At 39.3% G+C, this 20,496-nt stretch overlaps 1 protein-coding gene across 3 annotated transcripts; it reads left to right on the top strand.

The window, feature by feature from the left end:
• Positions 1-3,695: 3,695 nt before the first annotated feature.
• Positions 3,696-20,101, top strand: LOC108050667 (transcription factor AP-2-epsilon). Of its 3 annotated transcripts, none has more exons than XM_017132446.2 (8): positions 3,696-4,205; positions 15,202-15,432; positions 15,503-15,670; positions 17,580-17,787; positions 18,599-18,788; positions 18,849-19,113; positions 19,506-19,673; positions 19,730-20,100. In XM_017132446.2, exons 1-8 carry the CDS (start codon positions 4,149-4,151, stop codon positions 19,838-19,840), a joined length of 1,398 nt encoding a protein of 465 aa, XP_016987935.1. In that variant the 5' UTR covers positions 3,696-4,148; the 3' UTR covers positions 19,841-20,100. The 3 variants fall into 3 exon arrangements, with proteins under 3 accessions (XP_016987935.1, XP_044317550.1, XP_016987936.1); XM_044461615.1 differs by lacking the exon at positions 3,696-4,205 and adding an exon at positions 13,245-13,487 and having other exon boundaries at positions 19,730-20,094; XM_017132447.2 differs by lacking the exon at positions 3,696-4,205 and adding an exon at positions 13,965-14,290 and having other exon boundaries at positions 19,730-20,101.
• The last annotated feature ends 395 nt before the right edge of the window (positions 20,102-20,496 follow it).

The raw sequence follows: 20,496 nt of genomic DNA, 5'->3' as shown, positions 1-20,496 counted from the left end.
AAAAGAGCGGCGGCCGATAAAGGAGTTGCCGCAGATTGGCAGTCCAGGCCAGACCAAGTCCAGTCCAGTCCCGATCCCATCCCGATCCCGATCCCTGCCCCTGTCCCTCGAAGTGCACCCAAGTCGGGGCCACAAGTCGAGGCAGTAGTCATGCAAGTCCTGCGGCATTCACGAGTTTCTCCCGGGGCGATCGCATTTAAGACGCATCTTAAATGAGGTGCTCAGGCTCAGGCCGAGTCCTCGTCTTGGCCTCTTGGGCAGTTTGGTAGTTGGGCTCCCCTGGTTTAGAGCCAGCTTATGACTGGCTCAAAGAAAGCTGCCATTTTCGGGAGTGCACGTGTATGGGTTGGGATGTGGATGTGCATGTGGATGTGGCAGTGGATGGGGCTGCAATTGTGGCTGCAATGGTGTAGGTGTGTGCGGTGTCGGTAGTTGGCAGTTGGAAGTTGCAAGTTGGTAGTTGGAAGTGGCTAGCTGGTAGTTGCACAGAGGTGTACTTGGGCGCATTTACCATGGGCACACGGACCACTGTGCATCACGATTTATGGCCAGGCTGCGGGGAGGATTGGGAATTAATTGGTAATGCGAGCAGTGCATCAGTATCAGTATCAGTATCGGGTCGGATCGGTATCCGAATCGGAGCTACAAAAAATGGCGGACCGATCATCGATCGATCGATCTCTTGTCGTGGCCGCAATCAAAAATCGTGCCGCCGCAATGAAATCGCTGAAATGGAGGTGGGTCGTCCCGTCCGGCATTTACATTCCACCGCCGCAATTGGATAATGCACCTGATCACCGCTTGCCGCTTCCACTTCGCCACTGCCACTCCACTCCTACGAGGTGGCTTCGTGAGGGGCAGTACGTATATAATGTGCATGTGCAGTCGGCGAGATCACGGTTTCGTATCTTATTTGGCCCTGCTACGAATTCGTACTTAATAACTGCGTGCTTGATATACTTTTCCCTCTGAATTTCGCTTGTCTACCTTTTTCCCCTGGCAACCAAAAGGTTGGGAGCCCGAATCCATTTGAGTCACTTGGAAAGCTAATGGCATAATTGAATTGGGGAAACAAACATTCAAAGCTCGGGCTTAGGCCAAGCCAGGTGATTCAATTTTCCACAGCTGCTAATCCTTATCGCGTTTATTTGCGGCTTTAATTGGGTAACCTGAAAACAAAACAAGAATGTCGCCAACAAGAAACGTAATAAAAGCCTCTTGGGAATACAGAGCTTTTCTTTCAGTTGTTCTGGGAATTTAAGGGAATAACAAAATGAAATCTAAGAAATTATGATGATGGGTGGGACATCCCTGCTTATCTCTTTTTGTGTTTCTCGGCTTAAATCGGGTACTAATAAAAGGAGTTAAAATTGCTAAGAAATATGGTTGGCCTAAACAGCTTTAGCGAGGATTTTTATTAATAACTGCCAAACATGAAACATTTAAAACCTTTAAATTTACTTCCCCTGATCAAACCACAGACAGTTCAAACGTGTTTGGTTTTAAAATTATAAATTAATTTAGGAGCCGAAGCTTAAGGTTGGTTAATAACTTAAAATATAAGTTGATCATAAAACCAGACAGACATGCGTTGCAAGTATGTTTATTCATATATTTACTTTTTAAAGACAGATAATTTTTTAATTCTTAATTGATAAGTACATACTTTTGCACGACAATATTAATAGTAATTATAAATAACAGAAACTTAGGATTTAAAGCACAGAAAACAGTACAAGCGAGTATTGATTACACTCAAATCATGATTCAGCGTAATAAGAATCTTTTCTTCAGAAATAAATATTAGGCTTATATACCGGATTTTAGGATGTGTAAAAATCATCTATAATTACAAGGTATTTTCGAATTGAAACTAACTTAATCAGTTTGTATAACACATTTGTATACCCTTGCAGAGGGTATTATAATTTCAGTCAAAAGTTGGTAACGCAGTGAAGGAGACATTTCAGACCCTATAAAGTATATATATTCTTGATCAGCATCACCAGGAGAGTCGATCTAGCCATGTCCGTCTGTCCGTCCGTTTCTACGCAAACTAGTCACTTAGTTTTAAAGCTATGCTTAAAACTTTTCCAAAAGTTGTCTTTCTATCGCAGGTAGTATATAAGTCGGAACGAGCCAGATCGGGCGATCATATAGCTTCCATAGGAACAATTGGAAAAAAACTTCAAAAAATTATAACTTTCTTGTTTTTAATTTTTGTTGTTCTTTAGGATTTGTTAATATTTTAAATATTATGGAATTACGGTTTTAATTTAATTAAAATCGGGCAACAATATCATATAGCTGCCATTGAAACGATGGCGCAAAATAGACATAGCTTTATAGTTTTTTGTAATATAGGAATATAAACCGAAATGTAGTCGTTTTGTAATAACTGCAAGGGTATATAAACTTCTGCTTGCCGAAGTTTGCTTCCTTTCTTGTTAAGAATTTTTTTGAAAATGCTCCTATGTCTTGTTCAAAATTTTAAGACATAGAAAAATAAATCATAAAATAACACAAAGACCCAATTAAAAATTGTAGGTTCTGGAGTATGATGATTGACTATTTAAATTACAAATTAAAATATTAGAGTCGTTTTTATTTTTCTAAATTTACAACAATATACAAAATACCTAAAACAAGAATCTCCCGTTCAAAAAATCGAAATGAAGAGATGAGAATTAAAGTCAATAGCTACATATAGTGGTTAACCATAAAATTTCATTCCCATTCTCCTTTTCAAATTTAAAGAGATTGTGTTGCATAATTATTTTTACGTTTATGCTTTAAAATTGTAAGTTATTGTTGTTTCTTAAGTTCGCTTCATACTTTCAAAAAGCATTAATTGTGTAATTTACCCAGGAATTGCTTGAAAGCTAAGAAAAATGAAAATCTGTTATTTTCGGTTTGTTTTGATTACGGCGTGCCTGGACCCCAACCCCCACTTATATGGGTAGATTTGTGTGCGGAATATGTAAATTTGCCAACCTTTCGTATGGGCAACCCCCGAACGGAACTTTTGAGCAGTACGTAGGTACATACATAGGTGCGTCGCTTAATCCCCGAGAGAAGAAAGAACCCGGAGCACGTACCACTGGCGATTTGCGAGGATGCCCGTGCCCAATGCCCGGGTTTTCCCAGTAGCAACCCAGCAACCCTCGGGGCACGTCGCCAACCCCGGCCATTCGCATTATGTTTGCAACCCCTATGTGTATCTGTATCTGTATCTGTGTCTGTACCCGCATCTGTATCTCGGGAGTATCTGCATCTGTATCTGAAAGCTGCGCTGCCGCAGCCTCTGGGTTTGGTTTTCGGGCTCGGCCCATTGTCTAGTAGTCCGTCCGCTGGCGGGGCGTGGCTTCCGAAATATAAATGGCTGGGCTCTCTTCGACCGCAGTGCTCTCTCTTCGGCCGCCGCTCTTCGATGCCCGAGAGCCAGAAAACCTGCTTGCCCGCCGTGTATCTGTGTGCGCCGCCTCACCCATACAGACGAATGGCGAACGGGCATAGGCTTTGGGCACTTTTCCTATGTATTCCGCAGCTGTATGGGTGTACGAAAAAAAAGAAGCAAGAAGAAAAACAGCAGCCGCAGCAGCAGCAGCATCTGCAGCAGCAACAGCAGCAGTCGCAGCGGCAGCGGCAACATCGCACATCCCCCGAAGGTTTTTGCGTCCAACCAGAAAATCCAACTTCAGTCGAGAACTACGTCTGGTGGCTGCGCAAAGGCGGAATTTCGTTTGCGGGTCCCTCGCTTAATTAACCGAATCGAAACCGTACCGAAACCGCTCTGTTCCGTTCCGTTCCGAACCGAACCGATACGTACCGTACCGTACCGATTGCAATCGTGGATATTCAAATTTGATTAACAATAACAATTAAATCTATTGTCATCTATTGTCCAACAATCGGAGCAGCCCTCGTCTGTAGTGTTTTAGTGTACATAGCGGCGGATACGTAACTCTAACTCAATAGCTTCCACAGTTGCCTTAACCAGTGCCAAAAATCGATTTTCAATAAATACTTAAAATACTTAGTGATCGTACCTGTTTTGCATCTCAACTGGCCTCCTCCCAAGTGTTCAAAAGTTAACCTATGCCCTCTACCTAATTGATATCGCCAGAGCAGAGTTAATTTAGATCAAAATGCACATTCTACACCGCACCAACGACCATCAGTTCGAGGATCAGAAGTTCATGATGGTAAGCACTTTAATCGGACGGTTCGACTCTATCGCTCTATCGAAATTGACTGTCAGCCGAAATCGGCTAAAGTTAACCTTACCCCAACGTATGTGCAACGTATTCGCATCGCTGCAGCTACTCAAAATCAGATATATTGAACCATCGAGTTGCCCACGGGGCAACGCCGCTTGATTGACACTAAAATTTCTTTGGGCACTTTGGGGCACGCAAGCACTTTTGGGCAATTACCTTGAGTCTGTGCCCGTGATTCACACACAAACTGATTACCATTCCTGTCCTGGCCATTGCATTCTAGCAGCAAAATCAATGACCAATTTACAGTAATGGCTTTTCCTGCGACTCCGTGTGGCACACTCTTGCCCTGGGAATAATATGTACATAAACTTCAACCTGATGTACCCACTCCGCAAGTCAGGATATCCATCAAGAGCCTATCCCAAAAGCAGACTGCTTTAACAGCCACATAAAAGTCTTACCCCTTTCTCATCTACATGGTTAGCTGAAAGTAGGCCTTATACTGAGGAAACACATGGAAGTTGTCAGTTTAAACTTTAAAGTCTACTTTAAACTTACCAGGAAAGCCAAACAACGGGTCTTAATAACATGAAAATGATTCTGAAAAGTTAAACCTCTTTCGAAATTGAATCATACAATTCCTTATTAATTATTAGTTTCATTAGCTTTGATTATTATTTGCTTACAAGCCAAGAAGACCTTTTATTTTTAAAGATCAATATAGGAAAATCTCTTCTCATAAAAAAGTTAAGCTTTGGACGCCGGTATAACAAGCCGACGGCATCGAATGCTGCGTTTACAAATCATTAATGCAAAAGCATTAAGACAGTTTTAATAATAAAATTATTTAACTAAAGGGATAAATCAATAAACATATTACATATGTCATTTTTATCTTTGAAAACAGTTTTAATTTTGTCATTCTAATATTTTCAATGGAACAATATTAATTTTGAAAATAGCTTTTGAAATATTGTTGGCACATATTACTTATTAATTCATATACCTTTGTAAAAAGGAATCAATTAATTACATTTAAAGGGCTTTATAACAGTTTTCATAAAAAATGCGGTATTAGTGAATATGATTTTTTTTATAGCTCCCAAAACCCCTATATGCCCTAATATTAATATTGTGTGTGTGCTTCAAATACTTGCGTTATGGGAAAGTATATCTTGAAACAAAAAATCATCTGGCTTTGGAGCAGACACGACTTTGGTATCAACCAAAAAAAAAATGCAGTGGGAGTGATCAGACGTCAGGAGCAAAAATTCAAATGCGGCTGCAGAGCAATACCTCTTCGCTAATTCTCGAAATGCGTGGGTACACGCTCCCCCCATTTAATTAGCGAAATTATATGGTGTTTCATGCTTCCAAGAACTTTTTTGATGCCCGATAAAAAAATAGGGCAATTTGCGGGGCAAGGGCCAAAGATCAAAACAAAAACACAGCACGGCGAAGAGGTAGACCAAAAGTCATCGCCCACAAAAATCCCGATGCCCGCCAACTAAATGGGCATGCCGAGTATGTTGGCATTAGCTTTGGCTTTAGTTTTGGTTTTGGTTTTTGGTTTTGGCCGGCCCTTCGAATGCTGCCTAAATCAGGTAAGATCCCACTGGGACACTCGCGTGATGCGTTGCCAAAATAATTTATGAGATTGAAGCGCAACGCATCGTCAATTTGCGTGCGATGCGATGCGATGCCCGACTGAAAGGCTGAAAAAAGAATGCCATACAGTCAGATCAGGTTGGCAGAAAAGTTCCCATAGCACACACGCTGCACAGCCCCCAAATATCAAAAAATATTCAAGCATTGAGCTTATTTATTAGCAAACAGTGTTTCATCCCAGACCAGCGAAAGCAAAGGTTCGGGCCCAAAGCCCTGATTGATGGGTTCCCTTATGATTTATTGAATAATTTCTTTATAATTTCAAATAATTGTTCCAATTTACAATATGCACTTTGTAGGAGTTAAGGACTTGCCGGTATGGTAATTGTGCTAAGAACATTGAGGGGTTTTGGCTTAAAACGCAACAGCATAATTCGACTTTCAGTAAAATAAGGCACTTCAATAATTATATTTGAAATATTCCAGGTATAAAACGAATTAAAATCTTCATCAATTTTTCACCAAACCGAATATTTATAATTGTGAAATGAAACCTCACAAAATGCAATTTGGTTACAAAGCAATTTAAAGAGTTCGCAATAAGACAAATGAAAATAATTAAGATAGGAGCAAAATAATATATGACCACGGCAGAGCGTATTGCAATATTAGCATATCATGTTTATTATTATTTTACCAGTGCGGGCGAGATAATGTTGAGTCCTTTGCATCCGCTCGAAGGCATTTCCGCTTGAACCTACACCAACGGGTGGATACATATCCTCGGAGGAAACTCGAATTGCATATGCACGCATCAAAATTGATTTCATTTGCGGAGAGGAAATTAAAAAGTCCAAACAAAACTAAATTGATTGGCAAGATAAATGTAAATGTTCATAACGTGGCCAAGATCCGCCAGCAGAATCAAGTGTCGGAACGTCGACAACGCGAACGGCGTGTGTTAGGCTCGTGGCAAACCAAAGCCGTGGAAAGAACCACATCCACATCCACATCGAAAGCTAAAGCCAAAACCAAAAGCCAGAGCAAGAGTAAAATCATGCGTTTTGCCTTTGCCTTCTTGGTGGATGGAGGAGGGAGGTTGGAGGTTGGAGGAGTCCGGCACCGAGGAGAACTGCAGTTGGGTTGACTCCTCGTGAGCTGCTGCACTGAAAGCCTGCCCTTTGGACGCAGATTGCCAACGGACGAGCCGAGCTGAGTTGGTCTGAGCTCAGTTGAAGACACACAGAGAGAAACATTTGAAGGTGTTCGTCTTCTTTAGGAGTTGAGGTTTTAGTTCGTGCTAGCCCCTTTAAAAAATTAAAAATCCAATAAATTATTGTTATCTATTAATTGGGTTATGTGTTAGATATATATTCTTTGCTAATCAAAAACTTGTAGAAATACAAACATGTTCTACCTTTTTAAATGAAGCCTTGTTTTTAACTCTCTAAGTATATACTTATTAATTTTTAAATATTTTTTGATGCTAGAATTCTTTACAAAACTAAGGCTAACATAGGAACTTGTACTACTAGCTCCAAGGGCCCTCGACTATTTAGATATTAGTATTGTGCGTATATTATGGAATTTTTATATCCAGATGTTTATTTAATTTAAGGGACAAACTTTATTTAAATTATGTGTTACAATGGTTTCTTTATAAACTTTGTTCTTATTCTGTTGTTTTCTATAATACTTCTTAATTTTAAGATATGTTAAAAATGTCTAAGGTTGCATCAACATTGCCAGGGTTTCAGTAGACGGTTTAGTTAAGTTGCAATGGATGTTATGTAATATCAGTTCCAATTAGCTTATCCAATGCACCTTCACCTTCTTTCTCTCAGTGCATCTGCATGGCCGCCAAGTGGTCACTTCGAGGCTCGTTCTTCTATTCGTCATTTGTTCGCTAGAACAGCGGACGCAGCTTTTCGATTTTGGCCGAGCAGGCTCCGCAAATACCCAGCAGGTTTAATATATTTATGAATGAGTTTTACTACTTCATTAAGGGCCCGCTCCTTCGCGGTTTTGTGGGCCAAGGAGCGACCTGTACGAGGCCTCCGACTGGAGCCCTCAGAGTGGAGCGCGTGCGCAGCCAGGAGGCCGGGGAGTACCTGTACCTGGATCGTAATAAGCAAAAATCGATTATCGTCCGCTGAACATTTCCATTGTTGTTATGAATATTATATGCAGCGTTTGGAGCGAAGCTTCCTCTTAAATTCGTTTAATTTATAGCTCTTCCGACAGTTCCAACTTGCAGCTCCAATAAATGACAGCACCGGACGTCGAACGAATGTGTAATCTAATTGGAAACGAGCCAATTTTAAGGGTCCACTGTACCGGTTCGCGGATGATCAGTGCCGACCGTACGTAGTATGTAAATGTGTTAACCAAAAAGCGAAGAAAATGTGCCAGTTGCGAATGGGGATTCTTTATTTACTGACAATATTATGACAATACCCGCATGCACTCGGCTTATTCTATGGGTGTAAAGCGGTCTTTATGCCATTCGATGTCTCCATATCATATAAAGCCCAAAGCCAACCCCTCGGAACCCAAACCCCAAACCCCACCATCATTCAACTTGACAGCGTAATTAAAAGGACTGGTCCACACGATGAAAGTGAGGAGTTGTATAAGATGTTAGGGCCTACTTGTTTTATATGTCGCAATATAATTGGTGGCATTCAAGTCCGGACCAGGTAGTGGCCGAAAAAAATGCGAAAATCGCGCAGGCATGTTCTTTTCTTGGGCGGGCACATCTTCGCTCAGGAGGCAATTTCAGTAATAGCGGCAGTCGGGATCGGGATCCAGGCCAATTCCTGGCCTGGCCTCGGCTACTGTATAAGTATTCGAAATCATTACGTCATCGCCGAGGAATTCGGACGTGATTGCCTGTATGGAAGCCACGTGCTAATTTAATTATTATTTGCAAATACTTTCAAAGTGATCGGTTTTTTTCCACTCTTTCACCAATTTTTTTGTACTCTGAGGAGGGAAAATCAATTTAAACTTTGTTATACGTCTTGCAAAGCTTACAATGTACAGCCGTTGTTTTTCTACTTGATCTTTATTATATTCATTGGGAAAATTACAATTAGTGAGCTTTTATCAGAGGTATATTTAACTATAAATTTAGGACACACAACAGAAAGCGTCAATTATTTTATAGTGTTTGTGGCTTTGTGTGTTGAGTATAATATATTTATTTCTGAATAAGAAACCTATACACTATGTAATTGGTTTATGTAGGTCTTATATACTATTTTATACTTTTAAACTAACAAAACCACAAGTTTATCATTTGTTTCTGTACATTTTTAAAGTTTGTAAGATATTTGGCATGCCAAATCAGTTTACTCTAAGTATACTTACAAATTAAAAAAAAAATTACACATTGTTCTGAATGGTACAAAAAATAAGTCCAAATACCAAATACGGATCCATCTATATGAACTGTTGCGGTTTAAGGAAAGCTAAGTTGATTCTTTGCTTTTTTCATAGTTTTCACAGTTATTTTCATTTTAATAAATCGTGTCTTTATAAGCATTTCAACAAATTTTGAAGGGTTAACGCAAGGATAGGTTTTTATTTAAAATTAAAATTAAATTTAAACCACTTGTCAGAAATTAGAAACGGACGGAAACGAACAATTGTTTCAAGACTTAGTCAGTTTACTTGCTTGGCGACCAACTTCACCCTAAATACAAATTATATGAGTTGTCCAACTTTAAACATTTAGAAATTCCTAATAAAATAACATTTGATATTAATTTGTTCAGCTATTTTGCTTATAATTTGCTGTATAGTGCCACCTATGGGCGGGTATAGGTTCAGTAAACGAAATCTAGATGCCGCACAAAGACTGTAGAATAATGTAAAATTAATGTAAACTAAAGCCGCTGAACTGTGGCAACACTTTTTCGAACATTTTTTCGAAATTATATTTCCTTTTTCGAAATATCGAAAAATGGCAGCGCCGGGATGGGTGGGTTTTGAGGGGGGCAACGCTGGCAGTCTTGAGGGTATGACTTCGGTCGGGAGGCTTGGGAGCGTTTCCTGCGCTTTTCTGAGGGGGTCCCAGGGTCGTGGCGGATGTGGGGGAGCGGGCCGCAACTTTTGGGGGTCTCACGCTGGTGGCCGAGTTTGGAAAACTGAGAAATTAGGGAAAAACCGGAAAAGTTCAGTTTGACGGTCTGGCAGCACTGTATTTTGCATTTGAAAATGGGAAAACTGGTGTATTCAATCACTTTCCACGGATAATTGATCGCGGCGACCTGCCACCCACCCCCGGCTCCCGTCGACAGCACTTTTTTTCGCGGAAAATGCGGCGGAACGGAGAATTTCGCGACACACAGATTTCAGGTCCAGGCAGTGTGACCACCTTTGGGTTTAACGCAAATATAGGTGCTTTCTGGCCACTTTCGCAAGGCGTTACGGGGCACTCTGCTTTTTACCAAGGTAGTCATACAGTTTTGGCGCCGTTGTTCAAAGTTCTTAAGTTACCATACTTGTTTTTTTTTTATTATTAAACGAAGTCAGAAAACGCGAAAAACTGCTAGTTCGACGATTTGGCCCGCTCGCCGAGAAAATAAACATTTTCAGTGGTTCTTGATAATTTTCCATGAATAAACTTCCTGAAATCTAAATGGGAATTCTATGTAGAATGTTATTTGCCTTACCAATATATAAATGGGCTTAGTTTCCAATCGGTCCCAAGAATTTATCTTCTTCAACTGTTAAATTGTTTTCAATATTGGTTTCTAATCTCATAACATTACAAAGATATGTCATCCTTAAGTTACAAGCATCGAGCAAATCAGTACAGTTTTACCTTTATTCTTTAAGAATCTATAAACGGTTTCTCAATATTTTATTATTTGCAACTAGCAGTAAAGTATTAAATAATTTGTTTTGAAATTTTTTCTGAAGGGAAACTTTAACATGCTGATTTTTTAAAATGCTGATTAGGAAAACATATTTAAGCTTATAAGGCCTTTTTAAACTGGAGATTAGTTAGTATTTTTATTATTAAGTAAACTGGCGCTACCGAATAAACAATTACAATATTTGAGTACATTTTTATATTAACGAATGAATGTGTGTAAACAAAGTTAACTGACAAAAATTAAATAGATAAGTCTCATGTCAATAAATTGGCATACAAAAATAGTGTTCTTGCAAATCATCGTGTAACAATTGAACACTAATCTGAGAAATTGACTATTTTAGATGAGCTGCAAACTGGTACTCGCTAGTATTGATTTTTCTAACGTTCCTAAACACATTTATCACATAACTTATCTGAAAGATGCAAAAACCGAGCGTTAGAAAACGGATCCAAACCCATTGAGACTATGGGGTGGCAAAGGCGAAGGGAGAAACGAACGAAAGAACACTGGAGCACGAATCGCAATGGGCCAGCTAGAAAAGTGAACCCTGATTTTGGAGTCAAAACTCTTTTAATGGCAATTGATCATTCGCAAGTGGATAACATTTCATTAGAATACCAAGTGAAGTGCGCATTTATACACGGCGTGTGTGTAAATGGTGCGTATGTGAGCCGGGCTTTTATGTATGACCGTCGCTCGGAACACACTTGAGGTGAAACTATTTCGACCTGCTCAACAGCTTCCAACTGTCTACCTGTGCCTCCCAAAAACCAGATAGACTCTGCCCGCCAAGAAACCATTCGAACCTTTATAATTTATTTATCTTTATCTTGAATTACGCCATGGGAGTATTGACCACCAGAGTAAGACCGAAATTTCAGCATATTCATGTCTGGCAATGGCAAACAATGGAGTAAAATTCAGAAATTCATGTGATTGAAAACCAAGAGTTTCCAATCGCACAATTAATAATAGAAAAGAAGAAAAAACCCAGAACAAAATAAATAAATAAATAAAAATAACAGCAAAATAAAGAACAGCCACGGCCACTGCCAACTGGCGAAGGGTCAAAAGCATTACTCAAAAGCCACACATACCAATAAAATCGAGTTGGCCAAGAGTATTGACGGTATTGAGTGACGGCAAGAGCCAAGAATAAGCGTCAAAAAGCCCAAAACGGATGAGCAGACAGCCGCGTATTAGTGGCTACCAAATATTAAGTTACATCCATCCGAGCACAAGTAAACAAACGAAGAGTGGATCTTAAGATATGCGATACCGAATTAGACGCAATAAATCAGGGAGCACTTACAGGAGCTCGATTTTCGGGTGCTTAACTAGTACATTCCATCCAGAAATACCGTTTTAATTGAACGGAGACTTAATACCCAGATTTGGCTTTGATTAGAGCCAAGCACGAATTCTTGAGCGCGAAATGCGCCAAATCTCTGGGGATAGGAAAAGAAAACCACCAAAAGACCAGCCGTCGATAGACGAATATTCACGCAAAACAAAAGAGAACCGGTTTACCTGTATTCTTAAATATTCTATTTGATGTTGGCAAATGACAAGATAATCCAAAGTAATCAATCAAAATTATTTTAATTTATTAAGCCACAATAAAGTCGTGCCCGATCCGCAATTGCCACGTTCTTGGGCCAGCCGAAGACCCGCAAGAATGCTCCCTACCAAATCTCTGTCCCCGTTGAACTCGACCATCAAGATTGGCTTATATACCTCGTATGTGGATATAATGTATATTCACTAAGTTTACACGAATAGCTTGTCGATTCATAATTTGATAGCAGGGATTCAGTGGTTCGGCAAACATTCCGCTATGATGGCTTTTATGATGGACGAATTCACCGAAGATATGCAGTAACTGGTTTTTCGGGATCGTACATTTTTAAAAAGAGATTCGTTTTTTTTGTTTTAAACTGTAACATATGACCATTACTTATAACGTATCAGTCAACAAATCATCATGGTATTATAAAATTATACTTTAAAAAAACAACATTCTTTAGCTCATTTAAAATCTTTCAAACACTTTAAACTAAATTTTTTTTAGTAGTGAGTCAGTACTTTCTTAAGTTTTAATAAAATACAGCATTCATTGTGTATAAACATTTATTTTAAGTTTTTGGAGACATCTTTCGACAAAGCACACAATTATCAATCAAAATACTGTTAAAGCTAGTGAATGTCGTTGAAATCAAATAAAGATATGCTTGTAAAGTCATATTACAAATGTAGACTTTCTCTTATCCTGTCAAAGAAAATTAGAGTTAACAAATTCTTTAATATTTTATAAACTACAATCATTGACAGAACCAAATCGTTCAAATTATAAAACAACAAAATCTACTAACAATTTGAGTGTATAAAAGAGAGATAACGTGTATATTTCCGAATTTCTAAATTAATCACCTGCAATTAGCAATCATCCACTAATAAATATTACCCAGAATTAAATAATTGAGCTGCCATTTGAATGTGTAGCAATATGAATTAGTTGATTAAAGCGATGCGAACGAGAGGAAATAGAGCGAATGTGCATGGGCATTCATAGACCGCCTTGTTTGGTCCACTTGGAGAAGTTCCTTATTTGGACCACAATGAAGACCCGGCCCCATCGCTGCACTCGATGCACACTCCCCACACTTACACAATCGAATAAACATGTTCGATTTCTGAAAACCTCAACGTTTTGTGTCAAATTACTGTCATTCTTTTTCCCCTGACACAATGCTGAATTAAGGAGCAGGTAAATGAAAGCAGACCTAATGTGATGCACTCGCATTCTGCCTAATCGAATGTGCGCGGTGCGGCAGTTGTGCAAATTTAAGGAATCAATAACCGCAGTTATGGATACCTAATAATGTGTAATGTGTTGTGCTGGAACCCCCAACCGGATCGGCCTTATCGCGTGCATCTTCTATTGACACTGCATCCTGTGAGTCCTGGGAATTGAAAGGCCGCGCGACTGGGCAGGATGTCAAATGGCTTGTGTGATATCATTCACTAAACCGAGCTTCCGACCTCATTATGCGAGTCCTTTATGCTGCACAGATTTAAATGTGCTTTCTATACAAGAAGGATTCGAGGCCCGGTAATCGCAATGAGAGTCGTGGAAAAGAGCTATATGGTTATAGGGCCATATAGCTCCTTCGCCGATTAAACGACCATCTGAACAACTGAACAACCGACCAACCTCTAACGGTAGCGACTGCGAAGCGAAGCCGGCGTCGCTGGCTGAAAAAGCAAACCTTTTCGCCTTTTTGGCACACTGACGAGAGACTAGTTCTCATTTCGCGTTCGTCGCTCGTAGACTGCTGATGCTGCCCTGCCGTCGGTCCAAAAGTACCCAAACCCATTCGACGACTTACATCACGTGTGCCAGTGTAATCCGTTGTGATATAGCCATATCGTAGTTCCGGAATATATTCGTACAATCGAAAAAAAAATCGGAAAACCCCAATTAATATGTGTGCATAGAGATTCAGAGGATTTAAATATGATAACATGACTTTAGCGTATGTGGATATGCCAGCTGTTATTCAGGTTCAGGTATATTTCAAAACTAAGAGTTCGCTGGGATTACAACCAGAAATGATTGACGGTGTATCGAATTTCTTGGCGGTAAAAATAAATAACTTGACCTCCAAAGAGTTCGTGTTTCAGTGACTATTGGTGCTTTTTTCAATCGGCAATTATTAATCATCATCTAATGATGATCATTATGTGTGATACGTTCTGGAACTTAACCTGAAAATTAAAAAGCATACCATGATTTCTCTCGTTTAAAGTTAGAAATATTTAAAACATGTCATGGCGTATTGAGTGTTAAAAAGAAACTAAAGAGGCACAGCTCTTGCAAACAAGAATTCATGTCAAATACATTTAATTAACTAAAAAGGCGTTATTGTTTTAAACACAATTTTGATTACAAGTATTATTAATCGCTCTGAAAAGGTGGATAAAAATGTATGCTGCTGCTATCAAACAACAACTTCAATAGATTAAACAGATTAGTTTACAATACTGACATCCCAGCATATCAATTTTAATCAAGGTCAAACATCGCAAACTCTTAATTGCATTATGTTAGGAAATTAAGTCTTGCTATGAATGGTAAACTCATTTTACAAGCCAATTCTGGACCCAATATGTGTTTAAAGTTTAATTTTTCAATGGTTAAAATCGAATCCCATCTTAAAAAGGATTAAAGTAACTTTGAAGTGATACAAGCAACTTGTACAGAAATGTAATATTAAATTAAAGTGTTTAGTTAAGTTCTTAAAACAGGGAATGCGCAAAACAAAAATGTGCAAAATATACAAGCGACAGCAAAACTCTGTTTACCGGCGGGAATTCATGTTCACGATAAAATGAACTTTTCCAAATAACTTTAACTAGTATATACTCTACATGAAACATTTTCCCAATCGGCGTTACTTAAATTTGTGTGTCTTCCACAGGAACGCCTCAGCGGACATGGGAGTCTAGGGCTGTCCAGCGGCAGTGCGGCGTACACAACGCATTCCGGAGGACACACGGGGCGCAGCGGACCGGCCACGGGGCACAGTGGGCACAGTAGCACCCATGGCTCGGCGGCCACCATGCACCACCAGTCGCTGCAGTCCGACTTCCAGCCGCCGTACTTTCCGCCCCCCTTCCACCACTCCACGCAGAGTCCCCCCCAGCAACAGGTAAGCTTTCCCCTCCGCCGGCTGGCCGTGATTATCCCCAAGCGTTATCTAGATATCCGGCTACTTGCAGAACCACGGGGCCCTCGAGTACTTGGGCACGGATCCGTATGGCCAGCCCCTCTCCTCGCTGCACCACGCCCCACTGCACCACTACAACCAGTTGGCGGGACTCCGGTCCACGCAGGACCAGCTGGGGATCCACAGGACCCACAGAGAGGCTGAGCTGCAGGGACATGTTGTAAGTAGCTTATCCCTTTTTATGAGCTTAAATTAACGACTCTATACTGTATGTATATTGATCACCAATCCTGATTAAGTCGATCTGTGTGAGAATTTAGATATCAGTAGGCAATAAATGAAAAGCTGCGAAAACTTAAGCCCTAACTATCAATCGAACTATTTTTTAAGCCGGCTGGTGTTTATTGGATATATATATAGTCAGCCAATTTATTTTGTTTATATAATAAGACTTACCTGTGCGTTCTAAACTAAACAAACTAAAGCTTATCTTACCAAACATAGTATACAATTATTTTAATCAATTGTTAAGCTCAAAGATTTGTGAAAACAGTTGTAAAAATCTATTCATTTTCGGTTGAATCTTAAAAAATTCTTTACTTTAAATTTGTTTGGTGATTGAAAACCTTTCAAAACTGTCATAATTAAATAGTAAATGGTGACAAGAAAAAAAAAACAATTTAATTGTATTTAAATCATTGATGTATACAAGTATTTATAGGTACTAGAATAGGTTTAATACCTTAACACATTTTAATTTTATGACTTGTCAGTAAATGTGTTCGAGTTACAAGACGATAGGATAAACAAATTTCCTTAAGTACCCCAATTGGAGGCAAATTACTGGGAATACTAACAAGAAGGAAGCTGAGCCCAGGACTCAATCTTTTTATCCGTTTAAGAATTTGCGTCTTGTTCCACATTATTCTTGCATATTTTGCTACATTCTTGGCTTGGAAGGCCATGGAACATTTTCGGGGTGGAAATTGCCCCATTCTGTGAAAGTTGTCGAAGTTATTTTTGAACGAATTCCATTCGAGTGCATTAAAAAAACATCGCCCGGAAAATGTAAAAAATGTTCTTGGGATTTCCAAGAAAGTCTTGCCAAGAACGATGAAATTCCTAGCTCAGCCTTAGCCCGCCGAAGGGAGTCTGTGCCCCCCATTCATTTCCATGCCACTCGGCGAGTGGTGCAGCGAAACGCAGCCTTAATGCCCCGAAAAGGCGTATCCTCTCAGGCTCTGTGCGCATCTGTCCGCCGAAAGGACTCGCACACAGACGTACTTCGACGAGAGTGTGTGAGTGCGGCTGCCAGCCGGTCTGCATACATCGGTGGCAAGGACCTGGGATTGGCTATGCGGCGACTTCAACCCCTTGGCGAAACCGAAGCGCCGATGTATTAATAATCTCGCAATTATTGCCGTCATTTCTGCCATACCCTCTGTAATAACACTGCACTACACAAAATACGTTTCCGCTTGATTTGTGGCGGTGTGGGCTTGGAATTCTTTAGTTCAAAAGTACACCTAATTTATGGAACAACCAGAAAGGAAGTTAACTTCCGCATGCCGAAACCGTCGCAAAAACGAATTTACCAATATCCTTATTGCAGCTTTCATATACAGATAGAAATTATAAATATCTTCTAAAATTGTAGAATACAATCTTGCTTTGATTAATACACAGTTATTTTGGATGAACAGCAACATTAGTAAGAAAACCAAAACAAAGAAGTTAAAATCAACGAAATTGTGCCAAATTAGGTCGACGGTGAAATTACAGTTTTACCATTAAATGTTCACGTTTTCATTCGTATAAAAGAATTACGGCAGTTCTTAAACTGAGCTAGCAAATCGTGTGAAAATAGAGGGACATGTCTATATCGACTCTTCTGATAATGCTGATCACTTTATAGAGCCAGAACTATCTCCTTGAAATTCAGTTAAGAAATATATCACAATTGCAAGAATACAACAGTTTTAAACAGTTTCTTAACATAATTTGTCTTATCTAAAATATTTCACAAAACATTATCTTTCCGAAAATTATATTTTCTTGACAAACCACAGTTATTATTATTATTCAATTTATATGGCTCCCAATTATGTCTAACTTCAAAACTTTTGCAGACACAACTGTCACACGGGTTTCCGTACACGGATAGAAGAGGCGATTACGGAAGTGCAATATCGGCGGGAGCTGCCCACGGAACCAGACTTGGTCATGAGCACGAGTCCCTGGCGTTGCACCAAGCCCTTCAAAATGCTGTCGATGATGTCCAAGCTCCTGCCCTCGACGATAACGTGGCGTTTATGTCAGACTTGCCGCTTATAAAGAGTGAGTTATTACAAGAAATATTCCTTTTATTGTAATTTAGAACACTTAAAAATAGAAAAATACTGAAGCACCTTAAGGATTATTGAACAACTATTCTTTTCAATGTACGATTTTGAGCCTAAGGGCAAATATTTTAGTCCATATTTGTTCATCGTGTTGAAAACACCCCTTTAAACACTGTCCGCGAGTCCAGAATAGAGAATAAAACCAAAACTTGATAGCATATGTTCATATTTTAAAGGATTTTTGGAACTAAAAGCTTGAAAAATACATAAGCCTCTATACTCGACAACTATTGTTGCGCTTCAAACAAATATAATGCTATGCCAGCAATGATTTTATTATTTTAACTGATGTTAAAATTATTTCTGAACTATTTTCGTGTTGAAGGAAAGAGTTGGTTGAGAACAGCATTCTTCAATGCGAAAACTAAATATAAAAAAAAGTTAAAAACTAATTATTGTAGACATTTGTTCGTATTTTTGAACCTCACCATATTTATTCATAATCATAATGAACTTGCAAGTTACATGCCACTCCATGTTGCGTTTGAGGCGGAACTGCGAACACGCCTAAATAACAATGCATGGACCAACCCCAGAAAATAGTGAGTCTGTGTGCATTGTGAAATTGAATCTTGCCCTTCTAATTGGCAGGATTCGGGTAAAATGATCCCCACGTCCTGCGTTCACACTTTGCTCAGTCGGAACAATAACAACAATAGCAATAATAATATATTTTCCTTACCTTGAACAATATGTATGGTGTACATGCTCATGGAATCCAAATCTGGTGTTGCGTTTATTTGCAGGCATGAAAAGCGGAAAAGAAGCCGGGAACATTGGATCGGGTTCGCCCAGCGAGGTATTCTGTGCAGTTCCTGGTCGCCTTAGTCTCCTATCGAGCACCTCGAAATACAAGGTCACCATAGCCGAAGTGCAGCGGCGTCTGTCGCCACCGGAGTGTTTGAACGCCTCCCTTCTGGGCGGAGTGCTCCGAAGGTGGGTTCAGTCGAGATTCTCCCCGAAACAGGGCTTTAAATATCCACTCCATCCTTTCAGGGCCAAGAGCAAGAACGGGGGTCGCCTGCTGAGGGAGAAGCTGGAGAAGATCGGCCTGAACTTACCGGCCGGCAGGCGAAAAGCGGCCAACGTGACGCTACTCACATCCCTGGTGGAGGGGGAGGCAACGCACCTGGCCAAGGACTTCCACTTCGTGTGCGAAACCGAGTTCCCCGCCAGGCAGCTGGCCGAGTACATCGTGCGGCACCAAACGGAGCCCCAGGACTCGTACCGACGAAAAGAGCTCATCCTCCACTCCCAGCAGGTAAGGTCTTAAGAAAGTGGAGCTTCTATAATAGTCAGCAAGCAAATAAACATTTATTATCTGTTTTTTTATGGGTTTAGAGCCCTCGTCAGCTCTGTTTATCGCGTTATTTTAACTTAAAGAAAACCAACTTCAGTACATTTTTTTCACAAGACTTAAGTCTTAAGTTGTAAAGTGTTAAACAAACATAAGAAAACAACGAATTTTCTGTTGCCCACTATTTAAATCTGCGCACTTATATATCTCTGAAATTATACAAAATCGATTAATAACGCAACAAGCGAATTTTATAATTATTTTCTTTATGTGGTAACATTATAACTTATTGGATGAGAGGCTTAAGTGTAAGCTAAGAAATATGTTGTTATTAAAAATAAATTGTAAATTTCCAGATTACAAAAGAGCTAATGCAGATCTTGAGCCAAGATCGGACGACTCATTTCGGCACGAGATCACAGCATTTGCTGGAGCCATCGATGCAACGCCACCTTACACATTTCTCCTTAATAACGCACGGATTCGGATCACCCGCAATTATGGCTGTTCTGCACGCTTTCCAGGTAAGATATAGATTTTAAGCTCCTCTGACTTGATAATAATAATTATTTTGTTACAGACCTTTTTGAATGAATCATTAAACTATTTAGAAAAGCTGTATCCTTCCAACGGCGGTGGGATGGTGTCGTCATCGTTGGATAAAAGTAAAATTGACAACGAAAAAAAATGATAGGCTATGTTGTATATTGCCACAGAATAAAGCAAGCCGTACTTTAAGATTAACTTTCCATACATTAGGTACAACATCGATAAAAATAATAAAATTCCTGTAAATTAATTTATTTAGTTAAGTGTAAATTATTGGACATTTTGTATATCTATAACTGTAATTTGAATGTACAATATTCAAATATATTAAATACGTATAATTTATTTAACTTAGAAAAATACATCGACTTTTTGTCAAAAGCAGAAAGCTTTTTACAACTAATTCAAACAAAAATCTTTACAAATACAATTATTTGTATGTAGAAACGATTGAAATGCTCTCATTTTTAATTTTTTAAGTAACTTACAATTTAAAGATTTTAAAATTATACAAATGAATAAAATGTGTTTTTAAAACTAAATTTATGGGATACATTTCAATTATAGGCCACTGTTAAAAGATTAAGGTATGTATTGCTATTACTTTTAATATTTTACACCTCAAGCTGGCCTACTTTAGTTGTAAAAGTATAGATTGGGAAACAAAAAATTCAATTTATTTATAAAATGACACCAAGGCAGAGGATGAGAATGTTTATTTTCCTGAATATCGGGATATTCGGGATTTTGGATATAAAAATTAAATCTACAAAGGGATTTTGGCTCCAACAAAGCCAA

The sequence above is a fragment of the Drosophila rhopaloa genome, unplaced genomic scaffold (genome assembly GCF_018152115.1).
Source record: "Drosophila rhopaloa isolate 14029-0021.01 unplaced genomic scaffold, ASM1815211v1 contig_47, whole genome shotgun sequence".
NCBI lineage: Eukaryota > Metazoa > Arthropoda > Insecta > Diptera > Drosophilidae > Drosophila > Drosophila rhopaloa.
This window is presented reverse-complemented; position numbering and strand designations above follow the sequence as displayed.